Source organism: Ornithorhynchus anatinus, chromosome 5, assembly GCF_004115215.2.
Source record: "Ornithorhynchus anatinus isolate Pmale09 chromosome 5, mOrnAna1.pri.v4, whole genome shotgun sequence".
NCBI lineage: Eukaryota > Metazoa > Chordata > Mammalia > Monotremata > Ornithorhynchidae > Ornithorhynchus > Ornithorhynchus anatinus.
In genome coordinates, this window is record NC_041732.1 from 47832376 (window position 1) to 47858225 (window position 25850).

The window sequence follows — 25850 nt, forward strand, 5'->3', positions numbered from 1 at the left end:
TGGTCCAATCTATACTGTATATCTCCCAGCCCTTAGTTACAACGTTTGGCACATAGTAAGCACTGAACAAATGCCACTGTGATTATTATTATGGACTCATATGTGGATGAAGCAGTAGGGAGGATGGGAAGATGAGAGATAATCATGGAAGGCTTCCTGGAGTACATGTGATTTTTTTTTTTTAGTAGGGCTTTGAAGAGGGGTAGAGTGACGATCTGTCAGCTACGAAGCGGAGGGGAGTTGGTTTAAAGCAGGAAGAAGCATGCGAGCAAAGGGTTGATGGTGAGAGTGAGGTGAAATAAGTAGGTTAGTATTAGAGAACTGGTGTGTGCAGCCCGGGCTGTAGTAAGAAAGGGGCTGATTGAGGGCATTAAAGCCGATGATGAGGAGTTTCTGCTTAATGTGGAGATGAGTAGGCAACCATTGTAGATTTCTGAGGAGTGGGGAGGGATACACAGAACACCGTTGTAGAAAAATGATCCAAGCAGCAGAGTGAAGTATGGACTGGAGAGCGGTGAGGCTGGAGGCAGAGAGGCCCTGCCAGCGAGAAGGCTGATGCTGTGATGAGGCAGGTTATGAGCTTGGAGAAGCAGTGTGGCCTGGTGGAAAGAGCACAGGTCAGAGTCAGAGGACCTGGGTTCTAATCCCGGCTCTGCCAGTTGCTTGCTGTCTGACCTTGGGCAAGTCATTTAACTTCTCTGAGTTTCCTCAGCTGGAAAGTGGGAATTAAATACCTGTTCTCCCTTTTACTTAGACTGTGAGCCCCATGCAGGAGAAGGGACTGCATCTGACCTAATTAACCCGTACCTACCCTAGGGCTTAGAACAGTGTTTGACACCTAGTAAGTGCTTAAGAAATACCATAAAAAAGTGCTTGGACCAGCACTGTGGTAGCCTGGGTGGAGAGGAAGGGGTGAATTCTGGAGATCATCGTCAGTGGTATTTATGAAGCATTTACTGTGTGAAGAGCACTATGCTAAGCACTTGGGAGAGTACAATCCAAGAGTGGTAGCAATGTCCCATGCCCACAGTGAGCTTACAGTCTAGAGGGGGAGACAGACTTTAATATAATTTAATAATTTAGAGCTCCTACAAGAAGCCTTCCCATACTAATCCCTCATTTCCCCACCTATTCACCCTCCCTTCTGCCCTTCCTGTGCATTTTTTTCTTTGTTTTCAGTGGTATTTGTTAAGCGCTTACTCTATGCCAGGCATTGTACTAAACGCTGGGGTAGATCCAAGCTGATTAGGTTGGACACCGTCCCTGTCCTACATGGGGCTCACATTCAATCCCCATTTTACAGATGAGGTAACTGAGACACCCAGGCCCATGCTCTATCCACTAGGTCACACTGCTTCCCACAACCATTTGTACCCATAAGCATTTTGATTTTCTCCCCACCACAGCCCCACATTCATTCAGTCATATTTATTGAGCGCTTACTGTGTGCGGAGCACTGTACTAAGAGCTTGGAAAGTAGAGTTAAGCAACAAAGACAATACCTGCCCACAACGGGGAAACATCACTCTTAAGCCCTTAGATATTCACCCCAACCCCACAGCACTTATGTATAGAAGCAACGTGGCTCAGTGAAAAGAGCACGGGCTTGGGAGTCAGAGGTCATGGGTTTGAATCCTGGCTCTGCCGCTTGTCAGCTGTGTGACTGTGGGCAAGTCACTTCACTTCTCTGTGCTTCAGTTACCTCATCTGTAAAATGGGGGTAAAGACTATGAGCCTCACGTGGGACAACCTGATTACCCTGCATCTACCCCAGCACTTAGAACAGTGCTCTGTACATAGCACTTAACAAATACCAACATTATTATTATTATTACAGGGCCTTATATTCTGCCATTTCCCCTATCTGTAATTGATTTTAATCTCTCTGCCTCACTTACTAGACTGTAAACTCCTTGTGAGAAGAAATCCTGTCTCCCAACTCCTTTGGTATTTTCCCAAGCGTTCCCGGCTCCGCTCGGCTCTATGTGACCCTGGTCAAGTTATTTCATTTCTCTCTGCCTCCATCGCCTCATCTGCAAAATGGGGTTTAAGACTGTTAACCTCATGTGGAATTAGGGACTGTGTCCCACCCAATAGTAATAGTAATAGATCCATCCGAGCACTTAGTATAGTGAATGGCACATAGTAAGTGCTCAACAAATGCCTTTATTATTATCATTGTTATTATCATTACCCTGCATGTCGTAAGTACTCAAATTTCATTGACTGTTATAAATTTGATATGCATAAAAATCAGGTTCAGAGGTGCTTTTGAGACCTTAATTGTCCCCCCGTCCCCGCCCGCTTGTTTTTTTTGTCATTGATTACTCAATTAGGCTAAAGGATATTATATATCATTAATAAGTACACAAATAAGGATTTTTTGCTGTAAAGTAACTCTCCATAACTGGAAAGCCATCTTGAGTTTCTGCTTTTTCTTATCTCATAATGAAAAGACTTTGGGAGAATTTTTGAAAAAAAAATTGCAATGGCAGTGCTTCCTGTTACTGCATTAATAACTAGGAATAGTAATAGATGACAGTGGTATTTGCTGAGTGTGTTCTGGGTGAAATGCACAGTATTAACTTCCCATTTTTCTAAGTTTTATTGAGTTTTCCCTATTTCAGACATGTCTTTCATGAAAGAATGCTAGTGCTGAAAATGTGGTGAATCAGTTCGAGTGAAAACAAGGGGAGATTAATATTTAGTTTAAAATCAAAGCACCCTTCTGAAATCCATAAAATCTTAACACATAGAAGGGAAAAATGAGTAATCTATCAAAATTATGTTCATTCATTATTATTGGAGTTTTTTATTCTGGTAAAATATTTTCAAAGATAGCTTTTATTTTGTTGAAAATGCAGTCCCAAAGTTTCTCCTAAAACAGTTGCAAATAAAATAATTTGATTTCTCGTTCACAAGCTTTCTATCCAACATTGGCCATGTCTTTTTATTATGAAGAATTGTACACTGGCATTTTCTAAATATGTCCTTGCCTTTCCATTTCTGTTATGCAGAATATTTCAAAACACCCACGGCTTTTCATTTAGAACTGTTCACAGTTGGAGAGTTATATAGAGAGGAAAGGAAAGCAAAAATAAAATAATGTATCTGTGAATTGCTCTTGTTGGAAAGTTACTTTTCACGGTAAGGCGATCTGATAAATTATGGTCCTATATTTAGACAGGTTTAGGATAGGGTAGAAGCAGATAATAGGGGAGCCTTTGAAATGGGTAACTTGACAGAGAGTCCCATACTCTTACCCAGTTTTTATTACAAAAACATATGGAATAGATTTTCTTGGCATATCTCGCAACTCGGATAATCTAGCTAGATTTTTTTAAATTAGAATATTAGATCATAACTTTACTCCCGTTAAGGGTGAAGTATTTTAAATTTCAAATAGTTTCTTGGCAGAAGAGGACCATTTGGACTTCTCCTTGATTTGGGTTCTAAATATTAGGACAAGTAATTTGCTCATAAACATTGGTTTGGGTGTTTTATTTGAATGGGTATTTTGCCTTGGGTGCCCTTGTTTTTACAAAAAAGTGATATTATGTCTTTCAGACCTTGTCTATTGGAGTACTTGATATCTTTGGATTTGAAGATTATGAAAGCAACAGCTTTGAGCAATTTTGCATTAATTTTGCTAATGAAAGTTTACAGCACTACTTTAATCAACATATCTTCAAACTGGAACAGGTGAGTACAACATTTGAAATATGCTGAAGATAAATCTTGCCAAATCTTCATAAAAGTAGGGTTTATGACCTTGTCCATGTCATTTTTTGCATGGACTCTGAATTTGCACTTAGATTTAAAATCACAGCCATTTTTCTCTGTGCACCAACAACTCATTTCTCAAACATAGCCCATTGGATGGGAATCCCAGCTTAGGAGTGATTCTTAAAAGGTCCTCATCTCTGAACTAGACATGCCAAAGAGACAAAACAGAACTATGAAGAATGTTTATTGAGAGGTGTAAAATTGTACAGTGAAAATTTTCAGTAAAAGATGGACTTTTTGAACTAAAGAACACATTGTCTGATTGCTGAAGTCGATCCAGCTAACAATAATGGTTTTGCCAAGCACTTTATCAGTTGATAAAACAAGTGAAAAATAGCAATCGACAGTAAACTCATTCTCCTAAGTTTCCATCTACCGTGAATCAAAGGTTTAGATGGAAATCTATAATCACTTTTCTTTCCTATCACTTAGTTCCTACCCTGAAGTCAAAAGACAAGCAAAGCTTTCTCAGACAAATTACAAGGCATATTTCCTTCCGTATCCCTCAAATTTTCTCTAATTCATTATGATAACCAGTAGTAGGAGATGAGAATACCAGGTTTCCCAAGGTAGTTTGTGCACGCTGTCTGCTTTTGAAGAGTGCCCATGTGTTCCCAAGAGGATTTGTCATTTTGCCCTCCACAGGTAATAAATTATACTACTACATAGTTGTTTTTTAAAGTGTCCTTTTACATTCAGCACCTCACCACTTATCGGTGAGATCATTTTTCAGCCACTGCAATTGTGGTGGAATCTAGCCTCATGGGTTAAAGTGCTCCAATGTGCTCTTATTCTGTAGTAATCACTGAGGCAATGAAAGTTAGTGAATTGAGAGATGTTAGGCATCAAGATCATAGGCCTGAGATAGAAAGACCGTCTCCAGACCCAGAATGGTTTGGATTATTGTGGGACCCCCCAGGATTTTCGGGAACATCACCTTCTTATTTATAAGGGGGTGGGGTGAACTCTGCCTACCTCTGGGAGCAAAATTGAGCTCTCCTTGCTCCTGTGTTCCCTTTATTCATCCCCCTCCCAGCCCTACAGCACTTATGTACGTGTCTGTATTTTCTTTGTTTACATTAATGTCTGTCGCCCCCTCTAGACTGTTTGTTATGGGCAGGGAATATGTCAGTTTATTGTTTTATTGAACTCTCCCAAGTACGTGGTACAGTAATATGCACACAGTAAGCGCTCAGTAAATACTTGATTGACTTACTGACTGACTCTCCTGAGTGCTGAGCAGAAGGAAGTCCAGAGTTTGAAGCTGACCGTTAGCTGGGCTACATGACAGGAGACGCAGCGTGGCATAGTGGATAGAGCACGGGGCTGGGAGTCAGAAGGTCATGGGTTCTGTTCCCCGGCCCTGCTGCTAGTCTGCTGTGTGACCTTGGGCAAGTCATTTCACTACTCTGTGCCTCAATTACTTCATCTCTAAAGTGGGGATTGAGACGGTGAACCCCACATAGGACAGGGACTATGTTCGACTCAATTTGCTTGACTCCAGTGCTTAGAACAGTGCCTAGCACATAGTAAATGCTTAACAATTACCATAATTATTATTTATTTTTATTATTATTATTATTATTATACCTGCCATCTCTCTGAGTTGCAGCCAAAAGAGATCTTCATGTGGTAATGTGTGTTCTTTTCAATGCCTAAGTTATAAAGGAAAGCTAGAATGGATTCATTTGATTCTCTGAATTTGGGGTTATTTTAGGGTAAACCCCATTTTCCAGTCTTTTTTCTGTCCATGTAGCACCAGGTTTAGCATGTGGTCTCTTACATGTAGTTACAGCATGGCTCAGTGGAAAGAGTCCGGGCTTGGGAGTCAGAGGTCGTGGGTTCTAATCCTGGCTCGGCCGCTTGCCAGCTGTGTGACTTTGGGCCAGTCACTTAACTTCTCTGTGCCTCAGTGACCTCATCTGTAAAATGGGGATTAAAATTGTGAGCCCTACGTGGGACAACCTGATCACCTTGTATCCCACAGCACTTAGAACAGTGCTTTGCACATAGAAAGTGCTTAACAAATACCACCATTCTTTTATTTTTTTACCAAATTCTAAGATCAGCCCTGACTTTCCTAAACCTTAGTGTTATGAGTATTGTTTTGCAAATCTTGAATTTAGCATCTTTCTCCCACTTATATTACACAGTAAATCTTGACGTTGATCTCATCGGAATTGGGACTTTGGTTCAGACACGGTCACTGGGGGCTGCCCGGAACCCTCAGTTGGATCCTGGGGCCATTCTTAATCCCATATCTTCCTCCAGTGGCCAGGATGCTGACTTTGACCCTTATTTATGGTTATGCATTATATTGGCGACTTCAGTTTCAATCTATCAAGTAAAAAAAAAACCACAGTGGAGTCTAATGGAGATAGTTGCTATATTTGTTAGCATGATTGTCCCATTTTTTGCATAATTATTGCAACCCAGAACAAGAGCTCTTATGCAGGGAATTAAGTGTAGCAGAAAGAGGAACATGAGAATAAAGGGGAGAAGGTAAAACGAGGGAAGATGGGCAAGAAGGAGAAAGGTAAGAGAACAGTTGAGACTTTGTCTCTTATGGCTATTGCCCTTGAGTACTATATATAGTAGGCACTTAATAAATTAAAGACGAGCCCAGGTTTTAAAGAGTAAATTCCCCTTCCTCAGCTTTACCAGATTCTAGCTCTTCTCTTCCTACCCTAGCCCATGCAGCTTTGGTACCGGTCCAGAATAGGCTGGGGGGTGGCAGAATGGGAATTAATCAAGTGAATGTTCGTGTGTCCTTGACTAGTACTGTAAAATGGCAAAAATTTTGATATCATTGATCAATGATCGATGATATCACTGGGTGCAGGGCACTGCCCGAAGCGCTTGGGAGTATACGGTGCAACAGAGCCAGTAAACAGGTTCTCCGAAAGCATAAACAACCATAGGTTAAGATTTTGGCAGAGACTAGGAAATGAAATAGCATTTACAAACCTACACCAACACTGGAAGCATGGGGACAATAATTTCTTCTTACTCTATCTATTTATGCTAACTTATCGCATGTGGCACTCAGAATAGACTCACAGTGTCCAAAAAAAAATTTTTTCTAATGCTTTCATCGCGTCATAGCCAAATTGTAGTGAAAGCGGGCAGTATAGCAAAGCAGTGTGGCTCAGTGGAAAGAGCCTGGGCCTCAGAGTCAGAGGTCATGGGTTCGACTCCCGGCTCTGCCACTTGTCAGCCCTGTGACTGTGGGCAAGTCACTTCACTTCTCTGTGCCTGTTACCTCATCTGTAAAATGGGGATTAACTGTGAGCCTCACGTGGGACAACCCGATTACCCTGTATCTACCCCAGCACTTAGAACAGTGCTCTGCACATAGTAAGCGCTTAACAAATGCCAACATTATTATTATTATTATTAAATCACTTTGATCAGGACCTTTGGTTGACTTTCACTGCTGACACTGTGATTTAATTCTGAACACCAAAATATGGTGCTTACATGTAAGAAGATAAGTGTATTACTAGTTTGATCATTTCATTTTGTGTGTTAATGAGAAATGTTGGAACTCGAATAATGGTGATATCAGTGCTTAGCACTTAGTAAGTACTTAAATAGTAATGATAGTATTTATTAAGTGCTTACTATGTGCCAAGCGCCATTCCATCATCATCATTTGTTAAGCACTTACTATGTGCCAAACATTGTTCTAGTCGTTGGAATATAATATGCCATATCTGGAATATTGCAATTCATACATAAATGCAGTACAATAATACAATATGCCATATCTGGTAATCCAGAATACATATTCTAAAGTCAGAAATCTTGAATGATAGCTTGACTTCATCAGAGCTAGAATGATAGCTGTGAATTCAAAGAATTGCTATGTCTTAAAGATTTTAGCAATTTTCAAGTACAAAATAACTTAGGGTCTAGTTACTGTATTGTATTAGTTAATCAATCAATGGTATTTATTGAAAACTTACTGCGTACAGAGGACTAAGCACTTCATTCAATAGTATTTATTGAGCGCTTTCTGTGTGCAGAGCACTGTAATAAGCACTTGGAATGTACAATTCGGCAACAGATAGAGACAATCCCTGCCCAATGACGGGCTCACAGTCTAAACGGGGAAGACAGAGCAAAGCCAAACAAAAAGACAACATTATCAAGATAAATAGAATCAAGGGGATGTATACCTCATTAACAAAATAAATAGGGTAATTAATATATACAAATGAGCATAGTGCTGAGGGGAGGGGAAGGAGGAAGGGGGAGGAGCACAGGGTGGTAGGGGAGGAATTTCAGGAGAGTACAATACAACAGTTGGTAGACACATTCCCTGACCATGTCAAGTATACAGTCTAAAGGAGGAGTCAGACATTGATATAAGTAAATTAATTAATGATACATGCTTAAGTGCTCATGGCAATTAAATTTTATTCATTCTCTTGTCCCAATCTTCACATCTGGCAGACGATCACTCTCCCCACCTTCAAAGCTTTATTGAGAGCACATTTCTAGGAGGCCTTCCCCAACTAGGCCCTCATTTCTTCTTCTCCCACTACCTTCTGCATTGTCCTTGCACTTGGATTTGCACCCTTTATTCACTCCTTCCACAGCATCAGGTACATATCCATAATTTATTTATATTAACATCTGTCTCCCCCTCTAGACTGTAAGCTCCTTATTCACTCCTTCCACAGCATCAGGTACATATCCATAATTTATTTATATTAACATCTGTCTCCCCCTCTAGACTGTAAGCTCCTTGTGGGCAGGGGACATGTCTACCAACTTTCTGATATTGTACTCTCCCAAGAGCTTAGTACAGTGCATGCTGTAAGTGCTCAATAAATACAACTGAATGATTGGGAGAAAAGGAGAAAGAAAGAGGAAGTGGAAACTTGCTTTGAAAGAAAGGCTCACTATTTTTTTCTACCCAGGGTATTTTGGGTATATCTTCAGTGTTGGGTGCTCTTCTTTCAACTTAGATATGTCAAATTTAATTTTATAACTGTGTGCATATTTTTACATCACATGTACATGTAGTTCCTTCAAAAAGAAGTATGGCGCCTGGGTCACTATGTATAAACACTGAAAGTTAAAAATATTTGATACCTTCAGCGGATTTAGTCATATTTATTGAGCACTTACTGTGTGCACATTTTTCTATTACGTGGAATGTATGATCCAGAATTTTCTGGAAAATTCAGAAAGATCTGGAAAAGACACTTTTTGGGTGCTGGTTCTAGAACCATTGAAAATGCCTGACCTGGACTTGGGCCCAAAGGCAAGCATGCATACTACAATTGGGACCATTCATGCCACCACAAACCAGTTGGAAAACACCGATCTGAGGCATAATTAGGTCAATCAATAATTAAGAATACTGGACACATTAACTCACCTTTCCTCAAGGGCATTGACTTCTATTTATCACTGATCAGTGTTTAAAAAAGAGTAACTTTTCCATTTATAGTTTTGCAACCCATTGGTGAAATGTCCCTTAGTTAGGTTACCAAACTGCTGTTAAACTACATCCTTCCATTTTGAATAGCATTACATTTTGTTTCCTGCTAATGCTCCCTGAATTTTTAGTGACTTGCTACAGAAATAGTCCCTTCCGATGTAAGTAGTGTACTGATCTTTCATCTTTATGGCTGGTGTCCTAATTCAGTAAATGTTTCATATTTGTTGCCCATGGTAAAGATTGGTATTTGAGTGTTTTCTTAGGTGAAAAAATGAATAAAGAAGTCCATCTATAGTAGCTATAATTGGCATTTCAGCTTGTCTTTTGTTGTATAGTAATTTTAGCAAGCCTTAGTTATGGGCAGAGAGCTATTAGGTTTACACAGAATTGGCCTGATATCTTGGGCTTCATTTTTTTCTACTGTTTAAATATTAATCCTGGCGTCCAGTGTCAGTCTCAGGGAACTGGGTTGTAGAGAGACTGTAAACTGCTCTTCTGTTCTGAAGCGCTAGGTTAAGGAATGCTCCCATTGAGAACACCCAATCCTTGACCGACACCTTGCATAGGCACAACTGTTCCAGCGATGGGTCGTGTTTTTTCCAGACAGACATGTATTGTTAGAAGAATGTTCCCAATTCTGTCATCATAGTTTAACTATGCATTTTGGATACAATACACTTTGGTAATTTCAGAGCATCAGAGCTAGATAAATGCTATGCAGAAATGCAAAGCAGATCATTTCAGTGGTTTTCGAATCAGCAGTGTTTGTCGAGAACCTACTGTTTGCGGAGCATAGTTTAACAGAAGATTGGGTTATTAGCCTATTTATAAGTGTTCATTGTGCCATCTATGCAAGAAGCAGCGTGGCTAAGTGGAAAGAGCCTGGGCTTGGGAGTCAGAAGTAATGGGTTTGAATCCCGGCTCTGCCACTTGTCAGCTGTGTGACCGTGGGCAAGTCACTTCTCTTCTTTGGGCCTCAGTGACCTCATCTGTAAAATGGGGATTAAGACTGTGAGCCCCAAGTGGGACAACCTGATTACCCTGTATCTACCCCAGCGCTTAGAACAGTGCTCGGCACATAGTAAGCGCTTAACAAATACCAACATTATTATTTAATGTTAAATAATTAAATTATTATTTAATAATGTTAAATAATTAAATAATTATTGTTTAATAATAATGTTGGTATTTGTTAAGCGCTTACTATGTGCCGAGCACTGTTCTAAGCGCTGGGGTAGACATAGGGGAATCAGGTTGTCCCACGTGGGGCTCACAGTCTTAATCCCCATTTTACAGATGAGGGAACTGAGGCACAGAGAAGTTAAGTGACTTGCCCACAGTCACACAGCCGACAAGTGGCAGAGCTGGGATTCAAACTCATGAGCCCTGACTCCAAAGCCCGTGCTCTTTCCACTGAGCCACGCTGCTTCTCTATTATTAATCTTTTCCTGTGGGTAAAGGAAAAATATTTTTTTTTACTTCAATTTAAAGCCACATTAGAAACACTATTGCATAAATGACTGTGTACTTTTACTGACTTCCATCACTCTGGGGCAGTTGAGACCTTGAACAAGGCATGTAATGAGGGCCTTTAAAAGAGCGCTTACTACCATGTTCTGCACGAGGTAAGCACTCAATAAATACGATTGAAGGAATAGAGCACCTGGACAACATTCCAGCATTTGTGTTTATAACACAAGAAGAACAGTAAAGAAGCAGCATGGCCAAGTAGTCAGAAGGACCTGGATCCTGATCCCAGCTCCTTCACTTCTCAGCGTGGCGTGGTGGGTAGAGCATAGGCCTGGCGAGTCAAGAAGTCATGGGTTCTAATCTTGGCTCTACCACTTGCCTGCTGTGTGACCTTGCGCAAGTCACTTCACTTCTCTGGCCTCAGATACCTCATCTGGAAAATGGGAATTGAGACCGTGAGCCCCATGTGGGACAGGGACTGTGTCCAACCCAATTTACTTCTGTCTACCACAGCATTTAGTACAGTGGCACATAGTAAGCGCTTAACAAATGCCACAATCACTATTAATTTTGGGCAAATTTCACTTCTCTGTGACTCAGTTTCCGCATCTGTAAAATGGGGATTTAAGACTGTGAGCTTCTCTAGGCTGTAAGGCAGGGACTGTGTCCATTTATTGTTACATTGTACTCTCGCAGACATTTAATACAGTGTTGGGCACATAGCAAGCACTCAACAAATATGATTAGAGAAGCAGCGTGGCTCAGTGGAAAGAGTACAGGCTTTGGAGTCAGAGGTCATGGGTTCGAATCCCGGCTCGGCCACTTGCCAGCTGTGTGACTGTGGGCAAGTCACTTCACTTCTCGTTGCCTCAGTTACCTCATCTGTAAAATGGGGATGAAGACTGTGAGCCCCACGTGGGACAACCTGATTCCCCTGTGTCTACCCCAGCGCTTAGAACAGTGCTCGGCACATAGTAAGCGCTTAACAAATACCAACATTATTATTATTATTATTACGATTGAATGACTGAAGTGTGGGGGCAGGGATTATGTCCAATCTGATTAACTTGTATCTACCCCAGTGCTTTGAACAGTGCTTGATACGTAATAAGCACTTGACAAATACCATAAAAAAGTGTATTTCATTAATCTGTCCCACATAGCTGCTTGCCATTTTAGGATTAGTTAGAAACGTAAGCATAAAAACCCTGAGAGAGCGCCTACCAGCTCTTTTTCCTAATATTTCACCCAAGGTTTGAAGTTGACTTTGTTCAAGTAAAAGCCTGCAGTAGTGTTCAATGTAGACCGTTGGAATAATGGACATGCAAGACATATATGACACATTCTCTAGTAACAAAGCATGCTAGACACCTGGGTGTGCACAAACAAATTACCTCCTCATTGTAAGACCAGTTTACCTCCCTTTACTTCCTTTGTTTGCTTGAAAGATTTCATACGTTCTGGTTCTGCTGTAGGGGTGATGAATGTTATTTTAGCAAGATTCATTTTTGGCCTTTGACATATGGGTTACCATTCCTTTCTAGTGGGTTCATATTAGTAGTGTAATTATTTTGCTAAGGTTTTCTGACCAAATTCACATTGAGAGGTTATTCATACATTTTAGGCTGCCTGTCTGAACTTGAAGGTCTGATAACTGCCATTTAAGCCTCAGGAAAGAAAATCTTTGTCTCACTACCAACAGTCTATTGCTTTTAGTTTATCTAGCTAAGCCGGCACTTGTGGCTATTTATATCTTTGTAGATATTTTAAAACTAGTTTTAAAGTCCTACGTAAATTATTTTTCAAAGTCAAGGTGGGAGTGACTGGGTAAATAAAGGTAGGGTAAGAGAGATTAACAACGTTTTTGCATTATGTTGTAAATCTCTTTCCAGCTGAGAGGAGAAGTTGAAGAAAGGAGATTAATTGCAGATCTGTCAAATTTTCGGGGGCGGGGGCAGATGGGAATAGTGTAGTAAAATTTCCCCACACCACCCATTTGCTGCTCTAACACTCAAATTTCATCACTTAAAAATGAATAAGAAACTATCCCCAATTGTAGAGCGTTATTACAGGAAGAGAACATTGTATTTTTAAAACTTTGCTAAATAAGCAGCCTTGTTACCTTCAGGAAAGGTTATGAATAAGTAAGGTGAGTCTTTCCTCTGGTTTATCTGTTCAAACCACTTTGAAACAACGGGAAAATTGTTTTGTAACCTGGCTTTCTAGAAAATGAAGAATGTTCAGTTTGATGTGAAAATAATTTATCAAAGGATATCGCACTGTTGCTAATTCAGAATTCAGTGAGGTGGTAACTTTTAAAGTAGCTAGGCTCTGGTGTGGTGGTGTTTGTGGTTAGTCACTTGCAGACCCCAGTGCACAGTTGCAGTTTTGAATGCTTTCGTTGTGCCCCTTGATTGAAGACAGGGGTGATTGTGCTCTTCAGAAATGAATGGCCATTTGAATGCTACCTCATTATTACCCCTGCTGTTCTTTTTCTTCTGATTCAAAAGACAACTGCAGCTTGAAATAAATACTGAGCTACCTATGCAATATCTCCGATTTGCAGAATATGATTCTAGTAAGATTGTTCATGTGCATTTCTAAATTCTGATTGAATAGAATGCCTTCCCTCCCTTGTTAAAATTTGTTATGGGCAGCACTGGACAGGGGGAGTCTTTGCCAGGTCTCACATTCTTGTCTTATGCTCTTGAGTCATTTCCAACCCAAAGCAACTCCAAGGACACATCTCTCCCAGAACCCCCCACCTCCATCTGCAATTGTTCTGGTGGTAGTTTATCCGTAGAGTTTTCTTGGTAAAAATACGGGAGAGGTTTACCATTGCCTTCTTCCGCGCAGTAAACTAGAGTCTCCACCCTCGGCTCTCTCCCATGCTGCTGCTGCCCAGCACAGGGGAGTTTTGACTTGTAGCCGATTGTCTTCCACTCCCTAGCCACTGCCCAAGCTAGGAATGGAATGGATATGCCTCTGCTTGACTCTCCTTCTTGTAGTCGAAACTGGTAGAGTATTGGAAACTCTCCAGTTGCCATCCTGAGGGGGTGGCACATTAGTCAAGCTAATCTCAGAGTATATGGCTTTTAGAGTTGTTGTATGGTTAGGAGCGCTTGGGTCAGTTGGGTTCCTCTCCTTCATATTCCTCCTCTCTAATGTTAGTGAACACAAGTCTGTCATGGCCTCCATGCGTTGGGGTAGCCATGGAGGTGTTTTCCAGGGGACATCAAACACTGGCATTCATTGAGCACTTACTATGTGCAGAGCACTGTACCACAGGTTCAAATTCCGGCTCCGCCACTTGTCAGCTGTGTGACTTTAGGCAGGTCACTTAACTTCTCTGTGCCTCAGTTACCACTTCTGTAAAATGGGGATTAAGACTGTGAGCCCCACGAGGAACAACCTGATCACCTTGAGTCCTCCCTAGTGCTTAGAACAGTGCTTTGCACATAGTAAGTGCTTAACAAGTGCCATCATTATTATTATTATTATTATTACCAAGCACTTGGGAGAGAACAGTACAGCAGAATTAGTAGACATGTTCCCTGCTCATAACAACCTTACCAGACATGTCCCTCAAGGTCAAACCCCCACCCACACTTAAATGGTAGTTTTCCAGTTTCAGCTTGGTTTTCAGGTAACTTGTCCCCACCCAGGAAGCATTCGGCCGCCTATGCCTTTCTGTCTGGTATTTTTTGTCTTTAATGACCCAGCCTCCCTTCACTTTGGCTCTTGCCTCCAAGGCCTGTGGCTTGCCAGTGTTGCTTGTGTTTTGGGGGACCTGGAAGGAGAACTGGGACCCCTACTCCTGTCTAGTTTTTTGTGTTTGGTTTTTTTGGGGCGGGGGGGTTCTGCAAAAGGTTTTTTATAACATCATTACATTTCTCTGCATGCCCAGCAGAATACACAGACTACCACTTGGATCTAAGTGCCCAGTATCTTAAGATGCCATCTCTGACCACTCCAGTCTACACACACCCTTACTCTGGAATGTTGCAACATTTTGTAAATTTTGTTCAGTGATTCATTACAAAATTATATCATCAGAATATTTGGATCATTAAATAGCATCATTGTTTTGGTGGAACAGAATGTGTAAATGAAGTGACTGTCTTGAAAATGCCTAAGTATATTCAGAAACAGTCACTGATAGGTTTACTTTACCAGATTTTTACCCTTAAAAAATTTCAGTAGGTTGGAAGAAGCAGAATATGTGGAAAACTGAATAATATTTTTATCCACATGCATTCTTATTCTCCGTACTAATTATGTAGATGCTAATTGCTTACTGTCACCAACTTAATTATTTTGTATCACATCCAAGAGCAAGTAAAAGATGTAGAATAATGTTATTGTGATAAGCACTGTGTGTGAACTGTCACTTCCTCATGGCCCATGGAGCCAATTCTAGATCCAGTAAATTATGGTTAAGAGTGCATTTTGCTGAAAGAGACATAAATTTCCCCAATTTCAGCAGAACAGAACAAGTCTTGATTATTATGGCCATTTGACTCTCTAATAACTGGAATTCAACCAATCTGAAGGACCTTGTTTACAACTTCCAACACCAAAGGGTTTTATCTCAGCTTGGGATGGCCAGTGTATTCCTTCAGGATTTTCCTTCCATGAGCAGACATACCCCTCAGTGGAAAAGGGTAGTTTTCCTTGGGGGGAAAAAAGTGGGGAGTGGGCAGCAAATTGTGAATGCTGTATCACTACGTACATTATTCTGTAAATGTGCATGTTACTGATCATAATTATTGAACATTTACTTTATGCAGAGCACTGTACTAAGCTCTTGGGAAGGTACAGTATAACAGAGTTGATAGACACATTCCCTGCCCACAGTGAAATTGGGACCCATTTCAGAATCTCTGGGGAAAAAACTTCCTTTACATGTTCAGAACTGAAATACTTGCAAAATACGTGCTAAATATTAAACTATTCTCTAATCTTTTTAAAAGTAATGCAGAGTGTAATATCACAGCATTCAATGAGGAACTGTAATATGATTGAGGTAGTGGTTTGTCAGCTTCTGAAATGTGTCCAACTTGGGTTGAACAGCAGCCAGCTTTCTTCATTTTCTTCTTAAAGTACCTTGTAGCAGGGTAACTCCTTTCAAAAACTTCTGGCCCTTTGAAATGCTCACAAAACACACCATTCAGGGCCTCACACTTTCTGGAACACAGATCTGGATGGTGGGATTCCTGGGTTCTATGTGCCAGTGGGATAGATACCAGAGCATCAGGTTGGACTCAGTCCATGTATCATATGGGGCTCACAGTCTTAATCCCCATTTTACAGAGGGGTTAAGTGAGGCCCAGAGAAGTTAAATGACTTGCCCAGGGTCACACAGCAGATCCGTGGTGGAGCCGGGATTAGAAGCCAGGTCCTTCTGAATCTCAGGCCCGTGTTCTATCTACTGGGTCATACTGCATTTCAACCACAACCTCTCCAGCCTCTGTCTCTGAATTCTTTCACCAACACACCTTCTGAAAAGAACCTCTGTGGCCCGGATCTTGCTCAGAAAGAAAGCAGTACTTTCAGTGTCAGGTTTGTTCCATCCACTGCCTCTGCTTCCCTTCCTCCCTTTTCTTCCCTTTGTATTGAACTGGACTGTTGAGGAAAATGGTGAATTCTTTCCCCTTTGATTCTGGCCCTAGCAGTTCCCTTGGCAACAGTCATAGCCTCTCTTTCCCTCCTATTTTGTGGTTTACGGTGGGAAACGGTAGCAACTGCAAGACCCCTGCACACCGTCTTGCCCCAGCCTGTCCCAGCCTTTGGCCCTGAAGCTTTGGTTGGGGCTTGGAAATGGTACTGCAAGGCCATAGGTGGAAAATGGTTGGGGGAATGAGACAGTGACTGCCTTGTCAGCTGTTCAGAATAAGATTAAATAATATAAATGAAAAAACAATATTGTACTCTGCATTATGGTGTAGTGCAAAGGGCACTGGGAGGTAGGGGAAGGATGAGGCAGGGCCAAGAGGAGGGAGGGGGAAGATGAGGCAAGGGCAATAGGAGGAAGGGGGAGGCAGGGACAAGAGAAGGAAGGGACAGTATAGGAATTGACTTACCTCAGGCAGTTGGATGTAATGTCAGGGCAGTGTTTATGAATCCTGGAGTAAAATAGCAAAAAGTGTGGGACATATCCTGGGGAAGAAAGTATTTCAGTGTGCCTGTATCCTGAAATTGTCCCTTTATAATAATAATAATAATGGTATTTGTTAAGCGCTTACTATATGCCAGGCACTGTTCTAAGCTCTGGGGTAGTTACACAATAATCGGGTTGGACACAGTCCCTTTCCCACACAGGGCTCACAGTCTTATTCCCCATTTTACAGATGAGGAAACCGAGACCCAAAGAAGTGAAGTGATTTGCCCAAGATCATACAGCAGACAAGTAGTGGAGCTGGGATTAGAACTCATAATCTTCTGATTCCCGGTCCATGCTCTATCCTCTAGGCCATCTGCTTTATTGTTTCACTCTGATCAAAACCAAATATGCACTCTATCTGCTTCATCATAAATTTTAGATACATATAGTCTGTTGCTTCCATCACCTGTGATTTTAATGTCTGTCTCTCCCACTAGAGTTAAAGTTCCTCACAAGCAGGAATGGTGTCTACTAAATCTACTGCACCCTCCCCAATGGTCCACACTCAATAAACTCTCAGTAAATGCCATCGTTGATAGGGTAACCCAGGGCAGCAAGATTTTAGCTGCTTCCTTTTTGCCATTTATATAGAACAACAAAGGATGCTGAAGCTTGGGAAAATCTTCAAGTGATGATGCTGTATAAAGTATATAGCCTGTAAAATTTATTTGATAGTTAATTTAATTTTCAGCATGGCTGTATTGTCAAACATTGCAATTCAAAGTTATGTGGATGTTTTGAAATGATCTGTCATCCATTATAGTCTTGTCTGAGATTTAGTTTTCATGACCATTTACCATATTTACCTCTAAGTACAAAAATAAGATTGTGATTTCAAAAATTCTAAAAATTCAAAAGCATATGGGAAGGTTAAAAAAAACTTTGACTTGATTGGTTAACAACTGGAAAAATAACAGGTGGAAAGTTTTAATTTGACTCTTGCCGTAACTCTTTGATACAAGCAGTGGATGTGGAGGTGGTGATTAGAACAGGCTGGGGAGAACGTTAGTGAAGTTAAAATCCCAATTGCTGGTGACTTTTGTTATGGAGGTAGAGAAGCAGTCTTTCATTTTGGCCACTTTTTATAATGGTCTGTAATTCATTTACCATTAGTTTGGTATTTTAAATTGGATTTTTTTGGTTTGCTTTGTATAAATTGTGTTCATTTTTTTGTCTGTAAGTGGAACTTAGCAAAATACTTTAAAATACAAATGACTGAAAAGAAATTTCTGGGTGGAACACTTTTCAAACTTGAACCTTGTAAAATATTTTTAATAAATGACTTCACACTCTACTCCTGCCATAAATATGCCTTGAGCCTCACCCAGATAAAAAAAAAATTCTCCCATTAGATAAAATCACATCAGATAAACTTGATAGCCATCAGTAAGAAATATGATGGGAAGGGTCATCTTACCTCAGTTGATTCACAACGAGTACATTTTTTTCATGTTAGCTGTTCCTAAAAGCCGTTTATTCCAAATAATGAAAGTCGAAGAGGATTTTTCCCTGTTGTTTTTCTCTCCTTCCTTTGCTCTGTGGCTAGAAAATACTGAGAGAATGTAGAAAATGCTTTTCACATTATTAAACTCCAGTGAACAACTTCTATTATGAAGGTTGTTCCAGCTGAACATGAAAAACATATTACAGAGCTGTTGTTTTGCTGCCTTGGCCCGATTCCAAAGTAACTTTGGCAAGTTTCAAACCATACAGGAGCCAGAGCCGCATTTTTGTAAGTGAAGTCATAAATGGCAACCATTTCTCTTCCTCTCTGAGACCGCCTCCTCAGCTCAGGCAAAAATGCCCAGAGCTATTGTCTCGCTAGCAGAAGCAGCACTTGGTTTCATAAGGGTGTGGACTTAGGTAAAGAGGCTTTCCTATCGGAATGACTGCACTAGGTTAAGAAAGGACTGCCAGTAACCCAACTGTGATGTGCTGCTACTAGAAATTTCAGATCTCCAGCTTCTTGGTTAAGCTGGAAGCTCATTCTTTATTCACAGCTAGCTCTTATGTTCAAATGGAGCTACACACCAGGAAAGAAATGAAACTGGAATGCCAGAGGGGAGTCTGGCAGTGACCGTGGTTAATTCCCCAACCCTGACTTTGAGCCAATCAATCCATCGGTGGTATTTGATTGAGTACGTACTGTGCATCAAGCACTTGCTGTGTGATGAGCCCTGTATTAAGCACTTAAAAAACTACAGTATGATTGATTTGGTAGATATAATCCCTGCCCAAAAAGAGCCTGCTGTCTGAGGTCAGAAAGATAGCAAGTGGGTTTTATTCATGCACATTCATTGCTCTGATCCAGAAGGGTGCTGTTTGATTTTTTTTTTAGAAAGTATTGCTCTGAAGCCCAGCAATACTTCAGTAAGTAGAAATTGAAATTTTTATTAGAATTATAGAAGCAAGTTGCCAAAAATTAGTTAAGCTACTTCAGACCCACCTCAATCAATGGTATTGATTGAGTGCTTACTATGTACAGAGCACTGTACTAAGTGCTTGGGAGAGTACATTTCAAAATCCTTCATTTTCCAAATGTCCATTTCAAGTAGTATTTCCGAAAGGTGGGTTAGAGTAGAGAATGGGGTGAGCCATCAGTGAAGAAGGAGCTTAGCTCTTGCTACCCGCTTTAGTCATTTTCCCTACACAAACTTATACCTATTTTTGTACACAAGAATTTAGTCCCTTTGAGCTCTTCAGAAAAAAGAAGCTACATCAGTCCAAGACATTTAGATCTATCAATTATAAGTAGATTGTCAGAGGAAGCATAAAAGACTGCATTTTGTTTAGAGCCTCAGGGAAGGGCTGCCCGGTTGAATGGGCACAGGATAGCAGGGCAGAGCTAAGCTTTTCACTTAGTGGATTGGGCACCCCTTAGGTTCCCAATAATCAAGGAAAGGATAGGAATTCCTGCATGAGCCAGAAATAGAAAATCTGATTGGAATACAGTCAGAGTTTGAGGAGGCGACTAAACGCCTGGACTAAAGTCATGGATGGGCCTAAAGATCGAGTGGTTGGGACTTTAGCCTCTTGCCGTACATCCCCTCACAGGCCTTCTTCAGCCAGAACGGGCTGACATATCTCCTGGTGAGTGCCACTGTACCTGCAGCATGGCATAGTGGGTAGAGCACGAGTCTGGGAGTCAGAAGGTCATGGGTTCTAATGCTAGCTCTGCTGCGTGACCTTGAGCAAGTCACTTCACTTTTCTGTGCCTCAGTTACCTCACCTGTAAAATAGGATTTGAGGCTATGAGCCTCACCCGGGGCAGGGATTGGGTCCAGCTCGATTTACTTGTTTCCACCCCAGTGCTTACTACAGTGTCTGGCAAATAGTAAATGCTTAAGTGCCATAATTATTATTATCATTATCAAGCATGCTCAACAATCAGTTGATGGCTTTTATTAAACATCCAACATCTGAGGACCATACAAAGCCGAAGAAATATATGTCCTGAAACCCACGTGTGTTTACTGGACTACAAGTCTCAGGATCAACAGAGATGGCCAGGCCCAGCCTGTTCACTACAATCCATTGTCTTGCCCCAGCTGAGAAGCTGGACCCAGACAGCTTTCAGGCTAGATATGGCTTCCAGACCACTGGGGGTTGACGTTAGGTGGATCGGGTCCCTGAATTGCAACCATCTTGCTAATGGTTTTTATATATTCCAACTTCTTCTTCATGAACTTCTTAAAGAACTAATTGACCTATACCGGAAAGCATATGTTAAGTCTTTCCCAGAGAAAAGTACATTTGGTTCAGGCAGAAAGCATTTTCTTTGGATATCTTGACGTTTTAGAGTGTAGATTTTGTATTAAAAGCACTCGTCTTTGGCATCAGCTCGGCTTCTCTGTGAAGTGAATGCCCCGTGGGCTAAAAGAATTCTGGACTGAGAATTTTTTGTTTTGTTTTTCTGGTGTCGACACTATTATTTTCAGATAATCTATTTCTCAAAATTCCTTATCCATTGTGTGAGAGGAAAATTAGTGCTTGTCCTTCAGTCTTTATATCATTTCCTCAAGGGACTTAGCCTGCTTACCTTGTGGTTTCAGTTACTCTGTCAACATTATGTAACCTTTTTTTAGGGAGAGCCGTTAGGCTGATATACCTAAAGCTGGGTTGCCCAGTGACTGTTTGTGGAGCTCATTGAGCTCTGTTTGATGGTGGTTATTATTTTTTTAATTTTATTTTAAAGAGATTGGGAGAAAGTTTCAGCCTGGCTCCCTATGGGCCAGTGATTTCATTTGGAGAACACCCAGATCCTTCATTTCTTCTTATCACTACCTGATTTTTGGTCATTTTATTACTTAACTGCCTCTCTACCAGAGAGTGGGTGCAGGGAATTAAAGCAGAGTGGAGGGGAGGGCACCAGCGAAGGGTCAGTGGCAAGGGAGGTGAGAGCGAGGGACAATGAAGAGTTAAGAGAAGTGAAGTGTGCAGGCAGGTTTATAGTGGGAGAGGAGCGAGGATAAGGAAGTGGGGAGAGAACTGATTGAGTGCTCCAAATCTGATGGTGGGGAGTTTCCGCTTGATGCGGAAATAATGCAGTGGCTCTCCCTGCTTCAAAGTACCCGATCCTGGGGAATGTGGGAAAGAGTAGTGACCATAGTTCTCAGAGCTAACTGGTTATGGTCATTGCTTCTAGAATTAGATGAGGCTTTTTTTTCTTCTTTTCTAACTTGAACTACTTTTGGAAATTGCTACAAGAATTAAATTGGAACGTTAAGGGTGGTCTCTAGTATGACATTCTCAGCAAGCTTTTGAAGTCTCATACTCCTAGAAACTTCCCGATGAATTACAATAATACTGCAGAAGTGGCTATCCTGACATTATGCATTGACTCCAGAAGCAATATACATACATATACATTATTATATTATATAGTAATAGGATAGCCATATCTGTAATATTTGCAATTTGGGATTTTTATCGAAAGATGTCTAATTTGTATTGCCAAAAAACAATTTTAAAGAAAAGCCACATTTTAGCAAAAATTTCAAGAGCAAGGGAAGTCTATTTCTCCCATTAGAGTGAGAATAGAGTTTGTAACTTGTTTGATATGACATTTCTGTTTGCTGAAGAGAAAGCCCCCTTTCCTATTTAGAATCCTCTCAGAGTTCTGCAGATGTGTTTACAAAAGAACTGTGGATTCTGGAGTGATGAAGATCCCTTCAAACTTACCTATCGTATCAAGTGGTATTATACTTTTGAAATTATTAGATTGTTGGATTCTGATTAATCATCAAGCTTCATGATCTTACCCGATGAACTCTGTCCGTCCAGCCCCATTTAGATTGTATGCCTCTTGGGAATCAGAGACTATTCTTTAATTTGCATATCGTTCCCCAAGTGTTTTCCTATATAGTCAAAAGCAAACAGTGTGTGTGGCCTGTGAGTGATGACTGTGGTAATGAATGTACTTCCTTCATCACCCACTCCTATTGATTTGAGAATCATTCATCCTTAAGGTTGTTAAATACTGAAAATGGATTGCAGGATCTCTTTAAGGATTTGTTTTAAATTAGGGTAATTGTTTCTCTGTTAATCAGTAGTTTATTGAGTTTCTACTGTGTTTAGAGCACTGAACTAAGCCCTTGGATGAGTGCAAGTATTGTGGTATTTGTTAAGCACTTTCTATACATCAAGCACTGTTCTAAGTGCTGGGGGTAGATACAAGTCAATCAGGTTAGATACAGTAGCCATTTAGGTTAGTAAACGGGATCTCTGCCGTCAAGGAGTCTGCCAGCTAGCAGGGAGGCAAGCAATCAGTGATATGTTTCCAGGGCTTATTGTGCACAGAGCACTGTTCTAACAATATAACATAGGAGATAGACAAGGTTCCTGCCCACAAGGAGCTTACAGTCTATAGGAGAAGGCAAAAATTAAAATAAATGTCAGCTAGAAGAAATAGTGAAGTATTTTATAGTTCATAAGTACTCTGGGGCTGGGGTGAGTATCAAAGTGCTTAAGAGTGACACAGAGGGGAAATGCGAGCTTAGTCAGGGAAGGCCTCTTGGAGGAGATGTGATTTTTAAGGTTTTAAAGAAGAATGGCAGACTGTGAGATACGAAGTGGGAGGAAGTTCCAGGCCAGAGGCGGGACGTAGACAAGGAGTCGGTAGCGGAATAGACAAGAGCAAGGTACAGCAAGTAGGTTAGCATTAAAGGAGTGAAGTGTGGGGATTGTTTTGAATAAGAGATCAGTGAGGTGAAATAGGCGGGGGAGAATTGAGTGCCTTAAAGCTGAAGGTATGGAGTTTCTGTTGGATACAGAGGTGGAAGAGCAACCATTAGAGGTTTTTGAGAAATGGGGAGATAGAGACTGCTTGGTTTTTCATACAGTTAGTCCACTTAGCAGAGCAAAGTGTGGGCTACAGAGAGGAGAGACAGGAGGTCAGTGAGGAGGCGGGTGCAGTTGGCAAAGTGAGAAATAAGTGCTTGGATCATAAACAAGTCACTTCACTTCTCTGTGCTTCAGTTACCTTTTCTATAAAATGGGGATTGAGTTTGTGAGCCCCATGTGGGACAGGGACTGTGTCCAACCTGATTTGCTTGTATCCACTCCAGTGCTTAATACAGTGCCTGGCACATAGTAAACGCTTAAAAAAAATCCCTATTATTATTATCAGCACGGCAGCAGTTTGGATGGAGGGGAAAGGGTGGTTCTAGAGGTGTTGTGAAGTAGAACTGAGAGGATGTCATGACATTGAGTGGATTGAACGAAGAATTGAGTTGGGGGTAATGCTAAGATTATGGCTTTGTGAGATGGGGAGGATGGTGGTGTTGTCTAGAGTGATGGGGAAGTTAAGGGGAGTACAGACTTTTGGTGGGAAGATGCGGTCTGTTTTGGACCTGTTATAACATCTGTCTGGGTTGGGGGTGTGGGAGGGAGCACGGGTGGTAATAAGTAGCATTTATGAGTATAGTAATAAATCCCTTCAGTACTACAAAACCGGAAATTTAGCCTACTGCATCAAGTCTGAATTTGTAAATGAAACCTGGAATTTAAACTTGGCTTTGCAGCTAGCATACTGGATAAATTTAAGTAAGTCATTTCACAGATCTGCAGTTGTTTCTTACTCTGACAAATTGAGGTAGAATATTTCAGCCTTCCTATACAAGGTTGGTGAAGATTTTAAACAAAGTACTTTGACCTTCTTTGGGAAAGATCCTGATCTAAATATCAGATTAGTGAAAAGAGGATTAGATTGAGTGTTAGAAAAGAAAGGCAAAGAAATCACAGCGTTGGTAGAAACAGGATGAGTAAGCAAGAGAGAGGAAAATAATATAACTCAGAATTACCAAATCCTAGATTCAAACCATTAGGAAGTATGCCTTGTACATAGTCACCCACAATTATATGTATTTTTTAAAGGAGAGGTGTTGTGCTTTGGCTTTTTAAGGAAATGCAAAAGCTTTTTTCCTGAAGAAGACTTTAATTAAACCAAAAAGGCTGTTGGAATTTGGGGGATTTGTGAAAGATCTTGCTGTTTGAGTGTGCTTAGGGTATTTCATCCTTTTTGGCAAGAGAAAATAATGAAAGAGTGGGTGGATTTTCATTCAAAGAACAAATCCTAATCCTCAACCTCTCAGCTGCTTTCGACACTGTTGACTGCCTGCTTCTCCTGGAACATTATCCATGCTTGGCTTCACTGATACTTTCCTCTAATGGTTCTCCTCTGTTCTCTCTAGCTTCTCATTCTCAGCAGTTCTTTCATGGTCTCCTCTGTCTCCCACCCCCTTACTTTGGGAATCTGTGAAAGAAGCAGCATGACCTAGTGGATAGAGCACAGGCCTGGGAGTCAGAAAGGACCTGGGTTCTAATCCTGGCTACCCTGCTTGTTGGGGTCTGAGATGTGAGGTGTCTTTGGATCTGAGAGAAATGTCAAATTGTAGCACTACTGAGTGAGTGGAGCAGGAATAAGAATTCTAAGTCTTTAGCCATTTTGAGTCCAATACAATACGTTCATTCTTAGGACACTGAAATGAACAGAACAAATATGGATGCAGTCCCATTAGAAAATAAATTTGGGGAGACTTTGAGAAAAGAAACCCAGTCTTTTCTGAGGTGTGACTGTGTGACCATGGGCAAGACACTTCACTTCTCTGTGCCTCAGTTACCTTATCCATGAAATGGGGATTAAGATTGTGAGCCCCACATGATTCAGGGACTGTGTCCAACCTGATTAGCTTGTATCTCGCCCAGAGCTTACTGTCGTCCTTGGCACATAGTAAACGCTTAACAAATACCAATGTAAAAAAAAAAAGCCTCAGTTCTGGTCCCCCTTCTCTTCTCCATCTACACCCACTCCCCTGAAGAACTCATTTGCTCCCATGGCTTCAGCTACCATCTCTACATCTACATGTCCAGCCCTCTTTTCTCTCCTTGTCTGCAGTCTTGTATTTTCTCCTGCTTTAGGACATCTCTACTTGAACGTCACCCTGACATCTCCAGCTTAATATGCCCCAAACAGAACTCCTCATCTTCCCACCCCAACCGTGTCCTCCCCTTGACTTTCCCATCCATAGGCAGCACCATCATCCTCCCCGTCTCACAAGTCCGTAACCTTGACATTAGTCCCGATTTATCTCTCTCATTCAATAGTCAATCTGTTACCAGATCCTTCACAACATCACTTCAATCTGCCCTTCCTCTCCGTCCAAACTGCAGCCATGTTAATAATAATGATTGTATTGGTCAAGAGCTTACTCTGTGCCAGGCCCTGTATTAAGCATTGGGGTGTATAATAATAATAATAATGATGGCATTTGTTAAGCGCCTACTATGTGCCAAGCACTATTCTAAGTGCTGGGGGGAGACAAGGTAATCAGGTTGTCACACATGAGGATCACAGTCTTAATCCCCATTTTACAGATGAGGTAACTGAGGCACAGAGAAGTTAAGTGACTACCCCCAAAGTCACGCAGCTGATAAGTGGCAGAGCTGGGATTAGAACCCATGACCTCTGACTCCCAA

The 25850-nt window shown here is 41.1% G+C and overlaps 1 protein-coding gene and 1 non-coding gene across 2 annotated transcripts in view; one reads left to right on the forward strand and one right to left on the reverse strand.

Annotated features, from left to right (window-relative positions):
- MYO9A (myosin IXA) overlaps nt 1-25850 on the forward strand; it is a 227547-nt gene that overhangs the window by 100099 nt on the left and 101598 nt on the right. The window contains exon 11 of the mRNA XM_029065937.1: nt 3568-3702. Within this exon, the coding sequence (XP_028921770.1) occupies nt 3568-3702 (135 nt within the window). The remainder of the gene's footprint in view (nt 1-3567; nt 3703-25850) is intronic.
- Nucleotides 13632-13769, reverse strand: LOC114812454. Its single transcript, XR_003760106.1, has one exon. It is a non-coding gene; the product is annotated as a small nucleolar RNA SNORA7 (small nucleolar RNA).